At 41.1% G+C, this 25,699-nt stretch overlaps 2 protein-coding genes across 8 annotated transcripts in view; one reads left to right on the plus strand and one right to left on the minus strand.

Moving 5' to 3' along the window:
- The window catches only part of caskin1 (CASK interacting protein 1), a gene marked incomplete at its 5' end in the record, with an annotated part of 152,900 nt that extends 151,532 nt beyond the window's left edge, over window positions 1-1,368 (plus strand). Inside the window, one exon of the mRNA XM_080724917.1 lies at window positions 1,228-1,368. Within this exon, the coding sequence (XP_080581043.1) occupies window positions 1,228-1,324 (97 nt within the window). The 3' untranslated portion in view covers window positions 1,325-1,368. The remainder of the gene's footprint in view (window positions 1-1,227) is intronic.
- Window positions 1,369-8,858: 7,490 nt separating this feature from the next.
- Window positions 8,859-25,699, minus strand: part of traf7 (TNF receptor-associated factor 7) — a 36,962-nt gene continuing 20,121 nt past the window's right edge. For all 7 annotated transcript variants that reach the window (XM_080724380.1, XM_080724377.1, XM_080724379.1 and 4 more), the window contains exons 16-22: window positions 23,272-23,311; window positions 22,770-22,886; window positions 16,237-16,359; window positions 14,205-14,324; window positions 13,646-13,777; window positions 12,893-13,012; window positions 8,859-11,570 (exon numbers count right to left, since the gene is read on the minus strand). In XM_080724380.1, the coding sequence (XP_080580506.1) occupies window positions 11,556-11,570; window positions 12,893-13,012; window positions 13,646-13,777; window positions 14,205-14,324; window positions 16,237-16,359; window positions 22,770-22,886; window positions 23,272-23,311 (667 nt within the window). In that variant the 3' untranslated portion in view covers window positions 8,859-11,555. The remainder of the gene's footprint in view (window positions 11,571-12,892; window positions 13,013-13,645; window positions 13,778-14,204; window positions 14,325-16,236; window positions 16,360-22,769; window positions 22,887-23,271; window positions 23,312-25,699) is intronic.

Consider the following 25,699-nt stretch of genomic DNA (forward strand, 5'->3'; position numbering starts at 1 on the left):
ACTTACTCAAGTACATTTTCCAGACTTTTACTTGTAACAGAGTATTTCTATATTGCGGTATTGATACTTACTTTTACTTACGTTTTTCCACCACTGCTGTATAGTATGGATATTTTCACAAACATACAGTATATACAAAAATGTGTTTGGTGAAGAAACACTACGATGCGATAAAGGGCGAGGCATGAGAGAGAATTAATTCTCTCACATACATACAGTACATACGTGCACAAACACATACACGCCACCATCTCTATAATTAGACACATACACACATACTGAGACATTACCACACTACAGTATATGGACATGTACATATACAGTACAGACACACACACACACACACACACACACACACACACACACACACACACACACACACACACACACACACACACACACACACACACACACACCACAAGCCACAGTGTGATGATTACTGTTGGCGAACATAACTTCATTTACATTTAATTGCGACCATAGGTCACAGTTTAGTATGAGAACGGTCACATCTTGTCTCTGATTTTTGCCTATGTTCTTAACTGCTTCCCTAGCCCCATATAGAACCTCACCCGTCGCTGCATACTGTTGTGCTCCGAGATGAGATCCTATAAAGGTACCTGCTGGCCCGGACCGCTTCCATGTCGAGTTGGAAAACACTCGTAACAACATTTTATCCAAAAAGTAAAGGTAGTTCCGAGCTCCCAGACTATGGTTTTCCATCCCACGGTACATAAAACATGCACCACGGCGTTGGGAAAACGGTTTATTTAGTCTCATTAAATTCAGAAAAGCCCCTGGCGTAGTCTCGCGTGGCCAGACTGTTACCTAACGCAATTTGCAAATGCTCCCTAGCTACGCGAGACTACAATACTGGCAACAGTTCCGGTTGAATGGGAAAACATTACAAAACTAACGATTTAAGCGGTTGTTTCATGCCGTGGTTCATGTTTTATGCACCCTGGGATAGGAAACCATAGTCTGGGAGCTCGGAACTACCTTTACTTTTTGGATACAATTTCGTTACGAGTGTTTTCCAACTCGACGTGGAGGCGGTCCGGACCAGCGCTCGGGTACCTTTATAGGATCTCATCTCGGAGCACAACAGTATGCAGCGACGAGTGAGGTTCTACATGTATATGGGGCTACTGCTTCCCATGCCGTATTTGCAAGAGCCGATAATGACTGTGTGTGTGTGTGTGTGCGTGTGTGTGCGTGTGTGTGCAGCTCTGTGGCGGAGCAGAAGACCACTGTCAGTATCCTAGACGACATCGGCAGCATGTTTGACGACCTGGCCGACCAGCTGGACGCCATGTTGGAGTAACCGTGACAACCGTTCAGCCTGTCTCTGTGGCAACGCCGCGTTAGGATGGAACTCAGAAGACACGACGGTCACAACATTCCTCCTCTCTCTCTCTCTCTCTGTCTCTATCTCTCCTCCTTTTCATCTGTCTCTCTCTATCACAGCTCCTCTCCCAACTCTCTCTCTCTCTCTCTCTCCTCCCCTTCCTCCTCATTTCCAGTTATAAATGACCAGGACAAGACTTAACATGCCTGGCAAAAAGAGAGAGAAAGGAAGTAAGAGAGAGCGGCAGAGAGAGAGAGAGAGAGAGAGAGAGAGAGAGAGAGAAGGACAAAGAGAAAGACTCTAAAAAAGAAGAGAAAAGGTTGAGAAGGAAATCTGGAAGAGAAGAGGATGAGAGAAAACGGAGTCACAGAAGACAATGAAGTGACTGTGAGATGAGGAGACGGAGAAAACCCAGTGAAAGAGAGAAGTGAGTCTTTTTAGAACTCTGCTGGAGCCGTCACGACAAACCAACCAACCAACCAACCAACCAACTGACAACCTAACGAACAAAACACTGAGTGAAAAACCCAGCCGCGTAATGAATCATAGTATGGTATGTGTACATTGTAAGCATGGAGAGTTTATATCTACTGAAGAAGTCCTGCATTAGCACAATAATATAATATACATAAATATGAAATCTCTAGGTCTCTATGGTTTGATGTGTAAGTTGTGTGTGGAATGGTGCCCTCTGGTGTTGTAACCATGTAAATGACCTGGTGGTAAAAAAAAAAAAAAAAAAAAAAAAAAAACTTTATCCGTGACCAAATTGAGAATACTCTGCTTCTGACGTGCGTGTGTGCGTGTGGATGTGCGTGCATGCATGGTATAGGATAGATGTGTGCGTGCGTGCGTGTGTGTTTGTGAGCGTGTGTGTGTGTGCATGTGTTCCAGTAGGCATTGGATGGAAGATCTTTTGAATATCACGACGCCTGGATGATGCAATCAGAGCTGGCTGTTGCATCACTGTCCTGTCTGCATCCATACACCCCTCCTTCCCTCTCCTCATTCATCCTCCCATCTCTGCACCTCCCATCACCACACACACACACACACACACACACACACACACACACACACACACACACACACACACACACACACACAAGGGAAGCACAAAAGACCCACACGCCCCGCTTGCACACACCTGAACATCACAGGTGCACAATGTGGGCTCGTGGAGGAATTTCAGGGAGACAGAGTGAGAGGGAGAGAGGAGAGAGAGAGAGAGAGAGAGAGGGGTGATTTGAAAGAGGTCTAGTATGTGGGAATCCTCAATAGTTCTATGGCAAGTAGATTGGAAGGCTCAGGGAGGGAGAGGGATTCAGAGCTTACCCAGAGTCTACCAGGTTTGTGGAAAATGTATAGTGTTTGTGGTCAGGTTTTGAGGGAAGGTCACAGTCAGGTGTCATAAGGTGATATTCAGAACTAGGATGGTGTTATTCGGGCCACAGGCCATCAGGTTGATGAGGTTTATGGAGGAGGGTTAGAAGAGGTAGGGACAAGAGTAGGTAAGGTTATGGTCAAAGCTAGTACAATTCCAGTCAGTGTTCTGAGTGTGGGCAAATGCTGCTGCTTAGTACAACAACAACACTCCTCTAGGAAATATAGACACAATTGTGGAATGAAAACAAGATTTCTAGTGGCATAACTGTTATAAACAGAAGGCTCTTAAAGGCACTTAGTGGGAAAGAGGCAATTTGAAGGTGCACAACCGGACACAATAAAAAAAAGAATCACATTGCTTGAACGGAGGGAGCTGTGTCACTCTATCTGACATTTTGTCAATTTGATTGTGGCAGCGTTGGCCATGCGTATATGACTAGTGTGTCCGTTAACCCTGGTCAAACATGTGAGCACAACGTGTTTACCAGAGACAGACACTTCTCTCTCGCTAGTCCATTCACAAATGTTTGTCGTATCGCTCAGGAAATCCACACACAGTAACAACAATCTTCTTCTCCTCCTCCAACCGGGTCATATTGTAGGATGTCGCACTGTTCAATGTCGCTCGAGTTTAAAATGTTTAAACTTGGCCGATTCACTCTCTTTGCTTCAGGCATAGATGTGAAATATTGTTCAATGCTGCAATTGTTGAATCATGTCACTCAAGACAATGTCAACGCATCCTGTATGAAGGCACCATAACAGGATGGTCACTAGTGTGGGAGACGAGGTCGGACCAGCTGACCTTTAGTGCAGCGCTTCCCAACCCTTCTCTGGAACTGGGCCCACTTGGAAAGCTTGACATTTATTTTATTATTATTTTTTTTTAAGATTTGTTTTTTGGGCTTTTATGCCTTTATTGATAGGACAGTAGACTAACAGGAAATGGGGGGAGAGATGGGGGAGTGACACGCGGCAAAGGTTGTCCGGATCGGGAATCGAACCGGTATTGCCGCCAGGCATCTATGCCTATGTGGCAATCCCTGTGGTATGTGCCTGGACCAGTAGGTCAGCAGGCACCCCCGCAGAACATTTTTACATCATTCGTTTTTAATATCAATTCATGTCATTTTATCATTCAAATGTTAAGTGTTTTTGCTAGTGTTCCGCTTGCAATATCCTCATATCCCACCAGTGGGCACCGGCCCACAGGTTGAGAATCGCTGCTTGAGTATTTCACACAACCTTCTTCACCTCCATTCTGTCTGTCTTTCCCTCAATCTCTCTTCGTCTTCTTCTTCCTCCTCTTCTACTCCTACGCCAGGCCTCTTTAGAGTATATCTGGTCCTAGACTATTCCCAGTCACCCATCCAGCCTATGTTGCCATGACAATCTCTGTCATCAACATCAGCATCATCATCACCATCACCATCACCATGGTTACTGTGCGGCGCGTTGCCATGACAACGGGTATGAGTTGAGATGGAGAGGAACACCGAGGGTAGTGTTCATGAGCCAACCAAAAAAAACAATGAAAAGAATACAACAACCGCATTACATCATAAAGTACGTTACCGCAACGTGTCAATTGTGGAAAAAGTCTTTATCGCCACCATTAATTCTCCATGCAAAGAATTACAAGAGACACTCAGTCAGTCTGCTTACATGAACAAATAAGACTTACAAGAATAATTGTGTTATTTAAATTATGAACCTATAGAGACTATATATATATATATATATGGATATTCACAAACAAAACAAAATGAGAAAGAAAAGTATTTAATGATGGTGTGTGTGTGTGTGTGTGTGTGTGTGTGTGTGTGTGTGTGTGTGTGTGTGTGTGTGTGTGTCTCCTTCTGGAAGCTATTTTTCAAACTGAACATCAGATCTGAACTGCTTGTGGATGCTTTAGTGGTCTGAGGTCTGACAAGTTATTGTAAGATAACAAATCGTGTTGATGTATTTTTTATTTCCAGAAGAAAAAAAAGAAGAAGAAAGAAAAGCTTTTATGGTTTCTCTGCACTACATGTGTCCAGGTCCAGAGCTCAATGTATAAAACAGAGCCATTCCTGTCATTTGCTTTTCTGTTTTTTTGTTTTGTTTTTGAAAGCAGTGTTGAGTTTTCTTTTAATCATGTGCCTTGCTTTGTGGTTTAGGTCTGACTAGAGTTTGATGGTTACGTATAGTATTTGAGTTTGTGTTCCTACCTTCCCCCTTCGGTCATCGTCTCTTTCTCTCTGTCCCCATTGATATGTGTTAGAACCTCTGCTAAAATGTGACATAACAGGCCAGCTATAATCGTAAAGGTAATAATAATACAGCCTGGTACAGTAGGTTATCTATGATCCCCTTACACCCATCATCCAGTCAGTTTACCAAATAATTTAAACAAAGTTTAAGTCCCCCTGAGATCAAGATTTCCGCTCAGTTTAGGACCCTTGGGCCATAAAGTTCATTGTCCAAATGGATCCATATAGTATATTGTTGTTGCAAACCTGTCCCACTTACCATACATGTCTGTTATAACCTGGAGGGACAGGGCAGCACAATGATCACAATGAATTTTTGTCACAAGATTCTGTCCACTTTCTGCTCAAAGTGTCGGTGATATCACAGTGGGTCAAGTGTACAGTAGTTCTCTCCCGTGCCACAAGCACACAATTATGCCCCAATCAAGTGTATGTGTGTGTTTATAGCTAGATGTATCATGCATTGAAATGTGGACCTTTTTCGTTAAGGCAACATGTTGTCTCGTGTCCCTTCAACTCTCCCACGTCTAGTTTTAATTTTGGTCATCTGTCATGCTTGTAAAGCATTATTTAAGAAAAGAAAAAGGGGATGGTTGGAGGTGAGCTGGGGGACGGCTGCAGAAGTGAATATTACAGGTGGTGCGACATGTTGTGGAGCAACGTTCTGTTCATTTGACTTCTTAAGAAGAAAACAAAACATCAAAAAAAGCCAAGCTGTTTTTTTTTTTTTTTTTTTTCTGCCTCTGTGCATTTAAACAGACACCGGACTGGTGTCTGACTCTTCTTTTGCTCTGCAGTGACAGCAGTGTGCATGAGAGACGAGTGCGCGTTGTGTTGCTCTGCTGTTGATTGTGTGAAGCCTGTGTGTGTGTGTGTGTGTGTGTGTGTGTGTGTGTGTGTGTGTGTGTGTGTGTGTGTGCGTGTGCGTGTGCGTGTGCGTGTGTGGTGAATGAATAGTGGTATGCTTGCAGTGACTGCATCTTATGGCCATCTGCTCTGGATAAATAAATGTTCTATAGAAAGTCCTGTGTCGTCGTCCTCTTCCTTCTAATGGTCACATCTATCACACAAAGCACACTGTTGTTAGCCTCGTAAACCAGAAGGCAAGAGGAGTCAGTTTACTATAGGCTACACTGTTGTGTCCAGTGCTGGATATAGCTATATATTGGCATTCACAAATATGGGAGTCATCCTGGTGAGTCAGCCATATACTGTATGGAGATCCGGGTGATGTAGAGTTGATGATGTCAGTGTTGGTCAGCTCCATACATGGAGGTCCTCCATGACATCAGGGATCTCCATATATGGGCAGCAGGATGACATCAGGGATCTCTATATATGGGCAGGTCAGCCACCATATATGGGCAGGTCAGCCATAGGCTGACCACCATTGAGGTGTTATTACTTGGCACTTCATTTTTGAAATCATGTGACTGTCAATTCTTGGAATCCAGAAAAAGGTCAGTTGAATTTCACCATTTAAAAATTCTTCGCTGTAAAAGTATAGCTGGGCAGAGTTCTTTCAGATACAACCCTACAACTTTACTTCTCAGGAAACAAACGCCATAATTCAATGTTGCACAAAGACAATAATAATATGTCTTTTCTACAGGGGGTCCTCCCTATCTACAGCATTCCTCTCTGTCCACTGGGGGGCGCACACAATCAGCGTACGGACGCCGTCCATACGACGTCTGATCAGGACGTCCATACGACGTGGAAGTCAGACTTACCAACTCACAAAACCGGGCCGTCGTCCTACCAGGACCTCCATACGACGTCGCTACGACCTCGTCCCAAAAAAAATTTTTTTTTCGCTGCTAGGTCAGGCTCTCTCTCACCACCACGCAGCGGACGTTCATACAACCACGCATTTTGCTGCCTTGCAACCAGCGGACCATTGAAATACAAAGTCAATCACAAAATAATAATACAACAACATTAATATTCTATAATAGTTTTTGATGATGATAATGATGATGATGATGATTGGTTCAAGGCTTGAAATAAGTCAAATCTCTTTTATATAGCCTATATATATATGTAATAATTATGTAATATTTTATAATTATGTGAACCTGACACTGAAATCCCCTTTTAAATTTCACTTAAAAAAAGGTTTGGTAGTTTGATCGTCTAAACAGGCTTTGGGGAGCAACCATGTATTTATTTAGATATAGATATTCAATTTAACAGACACACCCACTTCCTATACAAACCCATTGTAACTCATTTTATCCATGATAGATTCAATGGGGGAAAAAACAGTTCTTTTTTTCTGATGACTCGTCTCTTCTTATGTGAGCTAGCCGTTTTTCTTTTCTTTTTCTTTTTTTTTTTGTTACTTTTTTCATTGATTTGTAACCATTATACCAGTAGTCTCGCGTGGCCAGACTGTTGCCTCCGCGATTTGGTCAAATGCTCCCGGCATACAGTCTGGCAGACGGAAATAGAAACGGTGAGTGCGAGATAAAGCGGATGTGACGCAACCGCTCCCTTAGTGCAGTAGCAATAACATGTCCTACTGGAAGCGTTATGTCTCCTTTCAACATTTCTGGGGGCTTTATTTTGTCTTTCTCTGGTGTTATTGGTGTCACCTTCATGATGTTTTCAAACGTTTTCTTAAACTATACACTCATAACAATAATAGGCAGCTCGAATGACTTTGTCTGAGCTATTGTGTTTCTGTTATGTTTCCAATGGGACTACAGTTCAGTGCAGCAGTGGCTACTTCCGATACTCGCCGTTCGGGAGCTGCTCTTCCAGACTCTATATAGCATTCAGAGATTGTGGAATAGTTGTCTGGCTACGCGAGACTATTATACCAGTAGCCTATCCACCTGTTTCCGTGAGAATTTACTGTAGCATTATCTGTGGGACACTTCCGGTTAACAGCAAACACACTAGAGAACATTGCCAGGTATCTCCTGTGTTTTTGAGTTGTTCTTGAAAATGTCAAAGCACTTCTTTTTTTTTTTTTTTTTACATTATGTTTATTTATTTATTTATTTATTTTTTGACGAAAAAAACAGAACAACATTCACATGGCAATAAAAAGACTACTTACAGACAAGACATGAAAATAAAAAGAAAAGAATACAACACCGTACAGAAAACAAACAAAATACCTGACATTGACACAACACATAAAAATATTAAATAATTGTAATACAAAGAGCACATAACATTCACAGTGACACCCAGAGTTCCATGCCATACGGCCGGACAAATGACTGCAGAGAGGCTGCGGCTACCCTACTCCTGGTTCCTCCATTAAGTGAGAGAGATCATTGCCCTTGACATATTGAATAAAATTCCCCCATATTTTCTCAAAGAGCTCTTGTTTATTTTTGAGAGTGTAAGTGATTCTTTCTAAGGGAAGAGTCAAAGCACTTCTGCATCAAACTGTAGGAACTGTATATTTGTCTTCTCTCAGTCTTAACCTGTGCCCCCTTTTGCGATGTGTTTTTAACTAACCTCACTGGATTAATAAAAGGGTTCAAACTGTTAACTCTGAGGGTCCTGGACCCCCTGTTGAAGACCCCTGTACTAGAGTAAAAGAACAGAAGTATGGGCACCAAAAATGACTTTAGTGGTGGAGCATAACATAAGTACATTTACTCAAATACGGTACTTACTCTAAGTACAGTATTTGAGACCCCAAGTACAATTTTGATGCATTTTCTTTTAACTTTGGAGTATTTCAAAATTGCAGTACTTTTACATGGGTTGGGCAAATACTGGAATAACCTTTTCCACCAATTTATAGTTCATTGGGAGATCTGCCAGGCTTAAGAAAAAACAGTAAAAAAGTAAGACCAACATACAGGAGAAAGAGTGCAAGACAGTTTCCAAAGCGTACAAGTTTTATTTATCAATGATCAAAACCAGGCTTACATGATTACAAGTATAGAAGAAATCAATGAAACCTTGATCCCGTGAAGACAGTGACACCACCTCTCTTCCCCTCAACTCTGTCTTACAAGTCAGACTGCTGTGATACAAATGTCAGGTCAAATCTAGTTATTTCCGTCTCAATTTACTGTGATTACTCGTTTCAACCTAATTTGAGCAGCTATAGGTATTGAGTACAAGCTAGAGCTGTTAGAAATGAAGTCCGAATGCTGCGATATACTGTATGGGCAACGCAAAAACAGATCAGTATTCCTTCGTCAAGGTCTGCAAACCTGTCAGATCTTCTGATAAATTTCACTCACTGATTTAGTGTTTCAAATTAGCTTAACTTTAAACCTCCATTTTGTTGCCCGGGGTACCCCAGGGGTTCATACTAGGCCCCCACAATTGTTCCGTCTACAACAAATCTCTTTGCCGAAATTTTTTAATTTTTTGGTGAATGTTTGCCTATTACGACCTGCCCAGAAAAGGGACTATGGTTCATAGACATGGGTCTGATATACTGTAAAAACAAAACAAAAAACACAAACAGCACAAAGTTGTTCCCTGTCGGAGGAAGCTCACCCCTCAGTCATCAGAATAATCATCAATTAGTTATGGATTGAGCTAATTAAAAGAATCCATGTTAACAAGTCACAGGGGCTGAAACAGACAGAGTGAGAGGGGACAAAGATGTGAAAACAACAATAGCGAATGCAAACTTCCTATATTAATACAATTTCATCAATATATTTTCATCCACAATGTATGGCACTCGTTGAAATGTAGAATCTCTGCTACACACATATACAACTTACAAACATACTTACACACACACACCTTCTCCTCCCCACACCTTAGAAGAAAGTAATGTTCTACAGTATACATCAATCATACACAACTTTCTCTCACACACACACACACACACACACACACACACACACACACACACACACACACACACACACACACACACACACACACACACACACACACACACACACAGCCATTTTCCATTGTGCAGGCCAAGGTAAGTCATTCTTATGGGCACATCTTCATATTCGGCACTGTTTTTCACATTTAAACAACTATACAACCGTTGAGCGGGCTTTGAATACAGCTCTATCATGGCACTAATATAAATCTATAGATTCGTTATCTCTTTTAAAGTGATCACTTATTAAAACTTGCTTAAAAGAGCCGGTTTCACAGAGATGAATACAGTGGCAAAAAAAGAAAAAAGAAAAAAAAAGAGCAATGCATTCTAAAATGCATGAAGTACAAATCTCAACCCATTGACCGCCAGACATATTTCCAAGATTTACATTTATTTTTGGTGAGATTCATGCAGTAAAGAATCCTGTTAATTTAACTTTGCGAGCATAACATTTGACCTTTGGTCTGTAGTTAAGACAGAAGGTCTAGTTGGGATCTCCTTTAGTTGCTAATTATTGCACGTTGTACTCTTAAGCCTAAGAGTATGGTTCACACTGTGAAGAGCTTTCAAAAGTTGAGACTAGTTAAACCTTTTTTTTGTTGAAATGCGCCCATGATGTGGGCCGCTTTTCAAATTGCACCACTGCTCGGCCTGAAGTAAGCTTTAAAAAAGGAGCTTCAACATGCCAGATTGAGCTCCTGAAGGAGGCTGTGATATGGCTGCCAGGGGAGGAAGATGCTGCGTTTCATTTTGAACAGAAAAAGCACCCTAGGCAGCACTTTTTCTTCATAAGAGGATGACAGTGTGAACACACAGTGAAACGGTTGCACTAATAAGCATCATCTGGCTATAAGATCACATTACACCATCAATGTTTCCACCATGACAGAGCAAAACCTGGCAGTCAATATTAAACATTATAGGATTCATAATACTTTTATAACACTTTCTAAATGTTTATGCGGGGACAACCGACATCTAATTGAGCTCAGACTGTTAAGCTGTTATAGTGGTGATTATGACAGTCTATCTATTATTTTTAATAGTGGTGATTATGACCGTCTTATTATTTTATCTGTATCAAGTAACCATTCCAACTTTAACTTTAGTCAAGCATTTTGCAGATATCACCGTATGATAATGGGGGGGGAATGCAAACAGAATAAAACCCTCATAAATTCATGTCCATGAAACCGGCCAATAGACTTGGTTCAACAGTATGGTATAGGCATCATCAACACAGTTTCCCCATGGCGGGTGTGTCCATAAAAGCAGGCAGGACACCCTACAGTCTGCAAAACTCCATTACCCAGAATATTCTCTGCTCCCTTCTTGCTATGATTCGTGGCAGCATCTGCCAGTCAAAGGAAGAGTTTGGCTCGGTGCGGCCTGTCGATTGGTGCAAGCATAAGGCAGCTCCTCCTCGTTTTGTTCCATAATGCACTGGTGCCGAGGTCACAGGCAGTGTGATCTCAATTTGTGACACTGATGTCCCTCCAAACCCATGATGTCAGGGTGTCAAAATGTCAAAGTAAAAAAAAAAATGAAGCATTTTAATAAAATTGTTCCGATGCGGTTTGATCCTCAAGTGGTGGTTAATATTCTGTGGCCATAGAAAAACAATCCCAGAAATCAGTGCGCAGAGCGGAAACCGTGTGAGAAGGTCAAAGGTCAATGCTTGTAAGGTCCGTTTGACAGGAAATGTGAAGTCTGTTTGGAGGGCCAGATGTCCGTTCTTCTAGCATGTCCATACCTATGGGAGAGAGACACACAAGGAGAGAGAGAGAGAGACCTTGAGTACTTAAAAAAAAAGCAATTAAACATTTCAGGTATTATTAGCTATAATTGTGCTTAGACAGACTGAATGAAGCGCTCACTTATTTGATCAAAATAGCTGAAAGATACTTGCAATAAGAGATAAAATATACAGAATATTTTATTTTCCATTGATGGCCTAGAAACACAGAATCCCAGGGTGGGGCAGTTCTAGACAGAACTGCTCACACACTGCACTTCCTGGGTCCTAACGTCACTCCGTTATCCCCTGGGTCACATACTGTAGTAGTATTCTTTTCTATGTTCTATTGAAATGTGTGATTCTGTCAGGTATGTGATATTGAGGTTTATGATATTAAGACCCTATATGGTATTTTCAATGGAAAAAATAACTATGTGACCAGTGTTGATTTTGTCGACTAAAACTATGACGAAAAATGTGTGTCGACTGCGTTTTTTTCACTGACGAAAACGAAATAAAAACTACGCTGTGATGACTAAAACAAAGACTAAATATATTGACAATTTCGTCAACAAAATAAAAACTAGACTAAAACGTTAGGGAGAGACTAGTGGAGAAGAAAGTAATTTTATGTTTGCTTGCTCTCAGGTGAAAATAGACGATCTACAAGCTCACAACACAAGCTGCGACGCGTTGTGAGCTTGTAGATCTGCTATTTTCAGCACGCAAACCAAGTGTAAAATCAGTCATTACGATGCCATCAAGGTCTGCCAAAATACATTTTAGTTAGTAGATTTAGTCACCTAAAATCTTATGATATTTAGTCGACTAAAATTAAAACTTTTCAGGTGACTAAATTATGACTAAAACTAATTGACATTTTATTCAAAAGACTATGACTAAAACTAAATAAAAATTTGCTGTCAAAAACAACACTGTCTGTGACCCAGAGAGATAGCAGCCTCTAGTGGCAGCGATGTCAATTTCAATTCAATGGAGCTTTATTGGCATGAGAAAACATAACATTTACATTGCCAAAGCAAGTGTCAAAATATAATAAACAGTTGAAAAAGGGGGACATATATATAGTTATCACACATCAATTCTCCATACACCTGCTTTAAGTGGTTCATGACGTAAAGTGTGCCTGTACGGAGTGGAGCGGTTCACACACACATCCCAGTGTACAGACAGGGTGAAAAGACACAGGAAAACACCACCGGTGGTGCATTTTGGGTCCAGACTGGATGCTAGAACAGTTTGAAGTTCCTTATGGGTCCAGAGATATAAATGTATTAAACACATTTCATCACACAGACCACTTGCTGGTGTCTCACCTTGACAGTGCTGTCCACGGCTCCAGAGAAGAGGCGCCCCCTAGAGACAGCAAGCGCTGTTACACTGCCCTGGTGTCTCAGCAGTGTCTGTGTGCAGATCATGTTGTCCATGCTCCACACCTAGCATGCGCAAAAAAAAAAAAAAAACATCATGTAAGACACAGTACCCAACTACCACACAAATACATATATACAATAAATAAACACTATTAAGTTGTATAGTAATTGATTAGAGAGTATGCAAGTGACTTTCTGGCCTTGACAGCCAATACCTCCAAACTGAAAAGTGCTCTCTGATTGCATTAAACAACGTTAAATGACGTTTAACTCATATGCATGCGCATACCCTCTCTATAATGAGGAACTGAGGAAACTTTGAATGATTTGCAATGTTTTCCCCAAGTATAAAATAGGCGTTGCATTTTTACAACTCTCATTGCATTTTTAAATATTTTCACTGTTATTTATTTTCCTTCTTTTTGTACCTTTTGTACTATGCTGTGTTTCTTGTAATGTTGCTTGTTTTTATGTATGGGGACCCGCCCAAATAAATAAATACATCTAGAACAGTGGTTCTCACAGTGGGGTCCAGCCAGGAACCCCCAGGGGTTCCCGGGGGTCACCAGCTAAATGATTGGCAACTCAGAGTGTGTGGACCAAATGGACCCATAAGGATCCATTTGATCTAGTGATCTAGAAAGCCTGCGGCCACACATGCACACATGGTGCACACTGGTAGTAGGTTCTCCTCACCCGTAGCGAGCGGTCATAGGAGGCACTGAAGACTTTGGTCTGGTCAGGAGTGGAGATGACAGCCAGAGCGTACACGGTTCCTACGTGACCCGTCAGTGTCCTCACCTGCTCTTTAGACTCGATGTCCCACACCTGCAGGAACCCACAGAGACACACATCACATCACAGTCCCATATGAACCCACCTCTAGTCCAGCCATTGATTATTCACAAGGAAAATAATAGGTAATAGCAGCCCTACTTATAGCGCGATAATAGACCTTTTTCACAGCAGCCATATTGACATTATAGTAGGATAAACAGAGGTGGGTATAGTAGGGTAAACACAGGTGTTACCAATTATACTAACTATAATTTTGGACCCATCCGATGTTAAGTACAGTGACTCTTATTGACTTTTTCATGGTTGCCAATGGGTCTATTAACCATTTAAAATATTTTGGAATGACAGTTATGTGTGTGACTGTGACTGTGTGTGTGTGTGTGTGTGTGTGTGTGTGTGTGTGTGTGTGTGTGTGTGTGTGTGTGTGTGTGTGTGTGTGTGTGTGTGTCTCTCTTACATGGATGAGGTTCTCATAGGTTCCACAGACAATGTGGTGGTTTGTGACAGCGATGGAATACACGCTGCCTCCACTGGTCTGGAGGACATGCACACACTCCAGTGACCTGATGTCCCAGATCTGAGAGAGAGAATGAAAGAAAGACAGATTGACCACAAATGTAGAAAGATGTAAAAAAGAATAAAGAGAGAGTTTATTGTATCATCAGAACAGGACGACACACAGACACCGACACCCACACACACAAAGTTGAAAGTTTCATTTGCTAGAAATGAAGCCACTTCCGGGTTTGTTAAAATAGGATTATTTTGGGGGTCGCAGCCTGAAATGGGTTGAGAACCATTGGTCTATTACACACACACACACACACACACACACACACACACACACACACACACACACACACACACACACACACACACACACACACACACACACACACACACACACACACACACACACACACACACACAGTTATCACCAGTGGAAACAGTGAGCCTGCAGAACAGCTGCAATGTGTCAATATCTCTGTCTCCATGGTAACACACACAGTGCAGTGATCTGGCTGGTGCGTGGCTGCTGGCCAATCACAACACGGCTCTGAAACCCACCACGGTGGAGGAACCAGGAAACGGACACAACAACACACACAAGGAACTACACACTGTCACACACACACACACACACACACACACACACACACACACACACACACACACACACACACACACACACACACACACACACACACACACACACACACACACACACACACACACACACACACACACACACACACACACACACACACACACACAGAGCATGTGAAGATTAGGGCTGTCAAGATTATGACATTTGACAAGGCGATTAATTGTCACTCAAATAATTGCGATTAACGATTTAAATGCATATTTGTCGTTGACAATTACATTTCTGTTTGGCTTGTAGGCTTTGAAGTTGCACATGGCAAATATGACACATAACCTAATATACCAAGAAATGACGTCAATGACTCAATGACAAGCATGAGTCCCTCATGAGACCAGCTAGTCTATCTCATTCACTCGTCCATATCTTTGGTGTTTCCTCTCCCCTGTCTGTATGTTCATACTTGCAGTATTTCTTATTTGCTGTCATGGTATTTATCTCTCAAGTGCATCCCTAGGGTGCTCATTAGTGACCAACTCTACTGAGAAAGATAGATACACTCACCAACAGTTTCCCACATTTACTGACCTCTCAACTCTGCTCACTCAACTTGTCTCGTTTGCGGCACTTGAAAACAGCTGGTACTGCGTTACAGTTTGTTGACTTGATAGACAGAACGGGTAAGGTTGCAATAGACCGACTGTACCATTTTGGATTCATGTCATGGTTTCGGATATATAGTTTTACAAAGGGCACTGTTTATGGCACCGGCCATCCTGGCAAAAGTCTGAGTATACCTACTTCTCCAGACAGCTCCACAACCCTGCATGATATACTTACACCCACACAGAGATTTGAACGGTGGGGATTGGGGAAGTAGAACAAAGTCAGACTGAGATGCAACTTATGGTCTCTTTGACAGACAAGCCACTCTAGGGCCAACCCAGAACTAGAACCAGAACTTTCCAGAACAAAGAACTTTCAAGAACCCTTGAAGTTCCGGGACCAAGTTCCGCTTACGTTTCCATATAACCACTGGGAAGGTCCCAAAAAAGAGCAGCAGCGCTGCTGACCCCACCCATAGGTTCCCAGAACTCAAGTTTAGTTCTGCCTCAGGACCGAAAAAAGGTTCCAGGAACCTCGTCGGAAACCGGGCCGTGTGCAATGGAAACAAAACAAGAACCAAAAGAATAGGTTTAGGTTCCTGAAAGTTCTGGTTCCACCTTACAGTGGAAAGGGGGCTATAGACAGACAAAACATGCACACTAATGAACACTCAACAGGCATAAGCACGGTCCATCCCCACACTAAAGTGTCAAAGTGGTCCATATATATTATGATAGTAGTTCTAACACACACACACACACACACACACACACAGTACCTTGATAGTCTGGTATGATCCACTGTACAGGTGGTTCTGGGAGGCAACCAGAGCTCTGACCCAGTGGTTCAGCCCCGTCAGCTCCTTCTTCAGCTTCAACTCTGTACTGATGATGTCCCACACCTACACACACACACGCGCACGTGCACACACACACATGCACACACACACACACACACACACACACACACACACACACACACACACACACACACACACACACACACACACACACACACAATAAAGATTTTTGAAGAAAACTCTTCTTCTTGGATGCTTGATAATAAAATGGTGACTGAAAATACAATATACCAGTTACTCAAATGTAGCAGCATAGCTACTAAATAATGCTAAAACCAAGATTAAAAGAACAGCGGTTTGACAGAGTCACAATCTGTAAAACAAGCAAACACTGAATTAGTTAAATATTGGTTAAAAGGAAGAAGGTTTGAAAGACATATTTCCCAATAAATTATTGTACTGATAATATCAACATGGAACAGTTATTCCAAATCAATACTTGACATTGGAGTTCTTGCTACACCACTTTAAACCAGGCACCCCTGTTTGGGGCTTTGGGCATGTCATTTGAGGAAGCGTTGTGGTAGAATTGCAAGATATTGTTATTATGGTTGTTTATATCTAACCTTCACTTAGAATACATTATGATATGAGCTGATATTTTATAGCTTGTAGGAGCAAGGATGTCTTTGCTAGAGCTGCTAGCTATTGTTTCGGTACAGCCCGTCTTGTTATGGTTCAGCTTGTCCTTGTACTGTAGCAGCTACAGTAGATTCTTATTACTATTAACTATGAGATGATCCCTGTGCTCCTTGGCAGAACTACCTTACCACCCATCTGTGGATGATGTCTAACATGCTTAAATACATAAATAAAGGTTCAAAGAAAAAAGAAAATAAAGAATTGTGATTTTTGCTATTCATCACAAACCTGTCCAATACCGTTCCTTCTGTATTTATCATTTTTAAAGTGAACTGAACTAGTGAAAATGGCCGATCTACAAGCACACAATGCCTCGCACCGCAAAGCGCGGTGTGCTTGTAGATCTGCTGTTTTCCCTTGTTTTGTGCGACACTTTTGTATGCATGTAAGTAAGGCTTTAATTTACAAAAAAACAAACAAAAAAAACGTACACAATTGAAACTTGGAGATACGAGGTTTCTGCCCAACAGTGACGATATACATTATAGGGTTTCAAGGATCAACTTTCTGGAACATTTAAAGTCAACACTTTTTGCTTGGTCCTCATTTTCTAAACCCAATACTTCAACTGAAACTAATGTTAAGTGGAAGTATTATTTGTCACTCACACACACACAGGATGGTGGGCGAGAGGGAGAGACATACTGTACATGATGTCATTGAACTGAAATAGCGATAGTGAGAATACGAGGGGAGCGAGAGATAAGAGATAAAGAGGGCAGGAGAAATAGAGAGAGTGAGGAGGAGACAAAGGAGGAAATTGGGAAATGAGCGTTGAGTAAGAAAGGAAAGTCCCTGTGTAAGAGCAGTGAGCTCATGACACCCCTCCTCCTCCCCCCCAGTAACCATGGAGACCATGGTCACTAGATGCCCCATGTATCCACACACACACACACACACACACACACACACACACACACACACACACACACACACACACACACACACACACACACACACACACACACACACACACACACACACACACACACACACACACACACACACACACACACACACACACGCTGTGGTGGTCTGGAGTCTCTCTGTTTTGTATAGTGGCTTTTAAAACTCTTCCCCAAACAGAGCCCCACTTAAAAAAAAATATGCCTTCTCTCTTGACCCAAATCGTGATACTTGGAGTGAATTGATTATGAGGCTTAAACAGAGAAGAGAAGGTCAGCCATGCACTCTTAGAACAAAAACTAGGCTCTACTCAATTTTATTGGTGAAACATTTTTACACTCAAAAATATTGAGTAAATATTACTGATATGAAATCAGGTAAATGAAACTCAATTAATTTGAGTAAAAGTAACCAAAACTTTTACGTACTTATTAACAACTAACATTGAGTACAATGACCTAAAGAAATTGAGTAGATTTAATTTAAGGATTCAGTCAATGCCACAAAAGACTACAAGTAAATACATTGAAATATTAAGTAGATCTAATTGAATATTAGAGTATGATTTAACAAAACAAATATGTCACATTTACTCTATTCATTTACTTTTATTGATTTAATTCATATAGTACCATTTTACCCCTTTCATTTACTTTACCTTTTACTCCAGGAGTACATGATGTCAAATGAATACACATGAAATAATTATGCAGATAATTATGTTTTTAATCAACTAATTTTGACCATTGTAACACCACATCAAGTATGAACATTCAACATACTTTAGTATGTAAATGACATGCAACAATGCCTGCAAACACAATATGTTTAAAGATAATGATCAGGAAAGGGGTATCCCTGACACTTTTAAAAATTTTAAAGTTTACTAAAGAGCAGTGTGTGTTCACAATACTGTATATAAGTACCTCTAATTGAACTGTGCATACTGTAAGTAAGCAGTCTGTAAAACATTATGCACCTTAAGAACAATGAGCCCATCAAATAAACAGTAAGTCATAACCACAAAATACATTAAAGAAGACAGTCAGAGGCCATTTGGCATGAAAGGAAATCACAACTTGGAATATGAAATAATAAATAAGCATTTACAGTAGCTCAACATTTAAACATATTGACTATGCACACGTGTAATGTCTATATGCTAAACTGACCTGTTTGCATTATGACTCGAATGCACCAGAAACAAACACTTTACATGAACTAATTACTATCAGCAACAAATACCATTGCAAAAAATGTTGTTTTGACAATAAATCCACTTTCAGTTGGTTATACCCACGTTCTGAGAGCATCTTGCTGAACAGTATCGGCAAGCAGACATTTTTTCAGTCTCTGAACTTTGGCTGAAAGGTGTCCGGGATCCAACTCAACTAGTACTTTTTGGAACATCTCAAGACCATATCTGAGGTTCTTGGGGTATCTCAGATTAAAGGCATAGAACAGTCCCAACAGATAGCAGCAGATCCCCAAGATTGTTGAGGGCAGTGATGCCCTTAATCACAATACCTACATCGGTAGGTTCATTCATTGAGTCCTCTTGGTTCTGCAGCAGGTAGATCTTCATCTTCTTCATCATCACCTCCTCTGTCAACTTCTCTTCTACTCTGACAGGTGCACCAGCAGCTTCCTTCCTGCACACATTGTGAAGATAATTGTTTAGAGCTCACTTTCAGGCTAAATGTTACAAGACACACAGACACACATTGAGCAATCCTAGCTGTCTCCACACATGCAGCCCTGGGCATAATCTTGAATAAGTTGGACCAGACATGCAACGGATGCAACAGCCATTCAGCCAATGTCACAACCTTCTCTGGACATCACTATGCTGTTCCTTTGCATGTGATGGTCTCATCCACGATCACATTAAAACGTCAAAAAAAATATTTTACTAACTTGAAAGTCCTTGATCTTGACACTCTCTTCTTCCAGATGGTCGACGAGACATCGGATGATGACCTCTCGTGTTCGTTGATTGGGGATTCCTCTCTGCAGAATAGAAACATAATTATTTGAACAATAAAGAAAAAGTATGACTGCACTTTCATAAACTAACATAAATTTTGGCAATACAATTGTTTCCACAACCCAGTTTTAGCAACGGAAGCTGGGAGACTGTCCTTAGTAGCTATTAAGACATACATTTAGAAATGAATAATCAGGAGAGAGAGTTGCAGGGGATAAAGATGAGTTTAGCATAAATTAATGTAGTAATTATTGTCATAAGCCAGGTGAAATATAATTAAAGCAGTTAGAGTAAATGAAAGTTTCATACCTGAAGTAGAATACTCATTTGTGCCCAAACTGCCCTTCTTGGACTGGAACATGGACAGTAGTTTGGGGGTATAGAAGTCCAACATTGCCATACATTTTGGCTCAAGATTCAGTGTGGTGATCATCCTGAACTTTGCACTAACCTGGAAGACAGAGATGAGGGGAAGAGAGTAAAAAAGAAGACGTGAGATTATAGATCTGGTATTTTCCCCCAGGATAGGGATGCTAGGGTATACAAGTGGTTAACTACAATGACAAGATGTCTGTCACATTCAGGTCTAATTCCTGTAACCATTTCTGTAAACATCTAACAAGGCAGGCCAACTATCCTTGATGTCTGCTGGCTGACAACATCATGTCATCTAATGCTTAATATCTGCAACCAAATTTTACAGGGATATAGTTAATAATAATAATTGTATGCTTCAAAAAATAGTGGATATAGCTGATCTACAGCTCACAATCTTGAGCTTGTAAATTGGTCATTTGAGCATTTCTGAAGAAAAAAAAGATAATAATTCAAATAACTGACACCATGTGAGGCTTAGTCAATTTATGATTCCAATAATTACTTGGCCAAACCAAAATCAAGGAATACCGTATAATCATGTTGCTTATTTACTTATTGTAGATAATATGTAGGCCTACCTGTGCATTTTATCTTCATTGTACACACCATTGTATGCAGCTGTGCATAGCTTGTAATAAATGCAAAAAGTCATGACTAGAGGGCTTGCACATTACCCTCACTGTGACCTTAACTAGCTGCAAACCTTTGTAAAGAACACAAGTTATACCCAATACATTAGTGTAGCCTATATGCACAAAGATACAGTAAATCTACTTACCAATATTTGCAAACACTCTCCAGGTCTCTTGTTGAAAAAGATGTGTGCTGCTGCTGCTGCTGCTGCTGCTGTTTGTTGACAGAATGTTCCAGTAGAATCTTCCCATGAACCCTTTTTTTCCCATGAACCCTTGTGTACAATTTTGAATCTTAGTCATATCTACTCAATTGTTTAGGTTGTTGTGAGAGATGAAAGATTATTTAGTTGGAATGAATAATAATTAAGGGTCTTTTTAAATTGATCCATACTCAAATATTATGAAGGAAAATTACCAAAACAAATTGAGTATAATTCATGAATAAAATCAGTTGGTCAAATACTAATTTATTCTCACGAAATTAACTCAAATAATATATGTACATCTAACTCAAAACGAACAGTTGGATTTTTACTCATTTCGTTTGGTGTGACCTACTCAAACAATCACATACATGATATTCAGTGATTTTATTGAGTAAATATAACTTTTTCTAATAGTGCCATATACTCGGCCGCAGAATCATTTCTCAGAGTGTGTCCTACTTTAATAGGAAAGCTTTGGACAAAAGAAACTCTTTGAGTAAGTTTGGTCTCATCTTAATTGTCCTCTTAACAACCATTGGACCTTGACCCAAATATTCAACAAACAAAGCTGCCGTCGTTTTCTCTCCTTAGTGTTGTTATTTATATTTAAATGAACATTGGTAAACCTTCCCAACTACAAACTACTACCCGTGATAAGAAAGGATTTGGGGAAAACATGATTACGTATTCATAAAACAAGTCAAATAAAATGCAGTGTAGCTACTATTCATTCATAACTGCCATCTGACAATACCATTACAGGGATAACTGAGGCTGAGTGAGGGCCGAATCGGCCGATCCCAAAGTGTTGCACCAATAAAAGTTGCGACATGAATGTTGCTTAAGACTGCTACTGCTATAAGCCTGAGTCAATCAGGAGTCACTAGAACGGATGCCGTTTCTACAAGGCTTTGCTGAATGAGCGTAGAGCAGGGTTTCTCAAAGTGGTGTCTCAGAATACTTTGATATTTGGAACTGATCACAAAGTCACTTCAGTTTAACCACTTGGACCACACATGGGCAACATACGGCCCGGGGCCCCAGCCCCTTGAGCATCTGAATCTGGCCCGCCAAGTCCTCAAAGAAAAACTAAATTACCCACCCCCTCCCCCCACAAATATTTACATGCCATATGACCACAATCTATAAGGTGCTATAAAGTAACGTAAGCCATTTACCATGAGAGGGAGTGGGTTGTTGGCTGATTTACCACTGTTTCAGGGTTGTGGCACAAGGCGAAGCTGAGTGCCAAACAACCCTGAAACAGTGGTAAATTAGCCAACAACCCACAACCTCGAATGCTAAATTGCTTTTCTACCACTTTTACCATATAAATGAAAGAAAACACATAACTTGCAAGGATCTTTAGTTACAATCATTAATTGTTTCAGTGGGTGGGGTCCATGAGCCAACTAAGGTTGCTGAGCCAATCAGAATCCAGTATTTGAACATGTGACCACAAAAAGTGGTAGAAAATGAAATTCAGGGGTGCCGTGGATGAAAAGGTTGTTTGCCTTGAGCAAAACTAAATCGAGAACCAGTGGTGTGGAGGCATGTGAGTGGACAACGTCTGCAGACAGAGTGTGGAGGCATGTGAGTGGACAACGTCTACAGAGTGTGGAGGCATGTGAGTGGACAACGTCTGCAGACGGAGTGTGGAGGCATGTGAGTGGACAGGGCTAGAGGTCATAGTCGTACCTTGATGGCCTTCAGAGAGCCACTGAACAGCATGTTGTGGGAGGAGACCAGCGTGCACACTGGGTTGTCGTGGGCACGGATGGTGTTGACCTTCTGTAAGGTCTGGATGTCCCACACCTACACACACACACACACACACACACACAGAGAGATATGACTTAGACAAATCCATGAGGCAACAACACAACCCGATGTTGCAAATCGTTGTTGTCGGGTGGAAACCTTGTACTGCATGTCCAAAACCGTTCGTTTTCTATTATCATTTTATAAACAATTAAAACTACTGAAAATAGCCGATCTACAAGCGTTGCGTGCTTGTTACTGTAGATCTGCTATTTTTATTACTTTTGTGCAACATTCTAGTATGATGAAGTAGCGCTTTAATTTAGAAAAAATACAAATTTGAAACTTGGAGATACAAGGTTTCTGCCCGACAGTGACGAAATGTGGATTCTCGTAATTCTCCTTTAAAAGAGGAAGTATAAGATCACTAGTTACTCACTATGATGGTGCAGTCTGCAGAGCCGCTATATAGCCGGTTCCTGTGGACATGGAGGATGAACACTCTTATTCACACAGTAAAAGCCCACAGCGTTCATTTTTATCTGCGACCCGTAAAGGTCCATTTATTTACAACTGAGAAATGTACTGCGGAGGACCATTCCAGGACATTATCCAGTGACCAGGGGATGCCAGGACACACGGAACAATGTTACTCATGAAAACAATAATACATTTTTGCTGAATATCACAACTTGCAATATTGATAGAAAAGTGAACACAGCATTTTCTACATACTTTTCTGCCAACATTTATTTTCTTTTGTTGGGATGGAAAATCCTTACATCTGTAATTTGCTCACTTTGAATACATCTTTTCTTTTTTGTATATTCCTAGTCTGTATATTGTGCATTCAGAGATCATGCTGTACTGATACGTTTGTGTACTTGTGGCCAGGGCAGGAAATTCACGGCGGCCATGACGGCCATGGCCGTCGTTGCCCCTCTCTTTGGCCGTGTGCCCCTCGAAAAATGACATGCCCAAACGGCCACAGTGGCCGTGGTGCCCTGGTGCCCACAGCAGTCCATTAACTCAGGGGTCTTCAACAGGGGGTCCGCGACCCCTAGGGGGTCCGCGGAGGTACTGCAGGGGGTCCGCGAAATTATTGCCTAAAAAAAAAAGAAAAACATTTTTTTTTTTTTCTTTTTTTTTCATTTATGTTAAAAAATAAATCATAATTCTATCCATTTTGAATAGCTTGAATACATGATTACTATGCAATTGACAGATTGTTGATATTATTGACATTGGTTCTCAGTTAATAAGTAGTATGTTTAGAAATGGTAGTGGTAGGCTAAGGCCCACCCTGCTCGCTGTAACTTGTAGATGTTTAAAATAAAAAATATGTCGTAGCCCCGACCCCCCCCCCACCCTACGAGGTGGTAGGGGGTCCCTGCTCCATCTCCCCATCAGTTTGGGGGTCCCCGGCCTGAAAACGTTGAAGATCCCTGCATTAACTGCTTTTTACCGTTTTTTCCTCTGCGCGATTTTCCAGTCATTACGGTAACAGCAGTGCGTGGTTGGTTGAGCTGCGCACATGACCAGTAGTAGATTCCATTTACGCTCGTAGTAGCAGCATTATAGCAGCGGCCGCATAGTGGAGCCGCCGGAGTCCCGCAACACAGTGTTTTACACAAGTTACAACACAAAAACATCACCGGGCTAAACGGGAGTTTTATCTAACGCAGCCTGTTGAATAAATCCGAATGTGCGAACGAATGCCTTCAAACGGAGCTCTGCTGAGCTCAGGACAACAACCAAGATGCAGCACAAGGGAACCAAAAGCTATTCTTTCCCCAAGAGGCTGAGCTGTCAGAAAGTACATTATTGTTGAGAAAGGGATCACTCCGCGAACGGGAGGGAGGAGTTTGTGTGCGTGTGTGCGTGCGTGCACATGGCCAGTCCGTGGTGGAAAAAGTACTCAAATGTTTTACTTAAGTAAAAGTATCAATAGCCTACTGCAATGTAGAAATACTTCCGTTGCAAGTAAAGTCCTCAAATTCAAAATATACTTGAATAAAAGTACAAAAGTATTGGTATCAAAATGTACTTAAAGTACCAAAAGTAAAAGTACAACATTTTTCAAAATAGCAGATCTACAAGCTCACAACGTATAGTTATGCGACACATCTTGAGCTTGTAGATCTGCTATTTTTTTCTACAAGCTTGATTATTTTCAAATAGCCTAAATAGGGCTAAAGTGGTTCATGTATGTTTAATAATATTATAATTTATATATGCAAAGTAACTGGTAACTAAAGATTTCAAATAATTGTAGTGGAGTAAAAGTACAATATTTGGATCCGAGATGTAGTGGAGTAGAAGTAGGCTAAGTGTTAGAAATACTCAAAATTACAATAAACAATTAAGTACAATACTTAAGTAAATGTACTTAGTTACTTTACACCACTGCACATGGCAAAACAGAAATAAACAGGTTCTTGATATTTATTTAATTGAAAGGTATTACATTAAACCTTAACGTTTAAGCTAAATAGGACTGTGGCGTGGACTTAAAATCATTGTTTTAATGATGGCCTTCCTGCCCTGGCACTTGGCCTTTGTGCCCTCAAAAATTTGACAACACCAAAGGCCAATTGGCCTTGCCCCTAAACTGACGAAATTCTAGGCCTGCTTGTGGCCTTCCGGTTATCTCTAACGAGTATGACCGTTCTCATTAAGAACGACTTTTCACCCAGCTGGCTGTCAACTGGTTTATAGCGCCACGGTCTATAAATTCTACATACAGGTACAGCAAGTTTGAGACAAATCCAAGGAGCATGGCTGTTTCTTAACTGGTGGAAGGCACCAACGGTCAGACCGCATTCCAATTAAGGCGTCTTGCCCACGCTAACGTTTATTTGAACAGA

The sequence above is a fragment of the Nannobrachium achirus genome, assembly GCF_963921795.1.
Source record: "Nannobrachium achirus genome assembly, chromosome: 4".
NCBI classification, from domain to species: Eukaryota; Metazoa; Chordata; class Actinopteri; order Myctophiformes; family Myctophidae; genus Nannobrachium; species Nannobrachium achirus.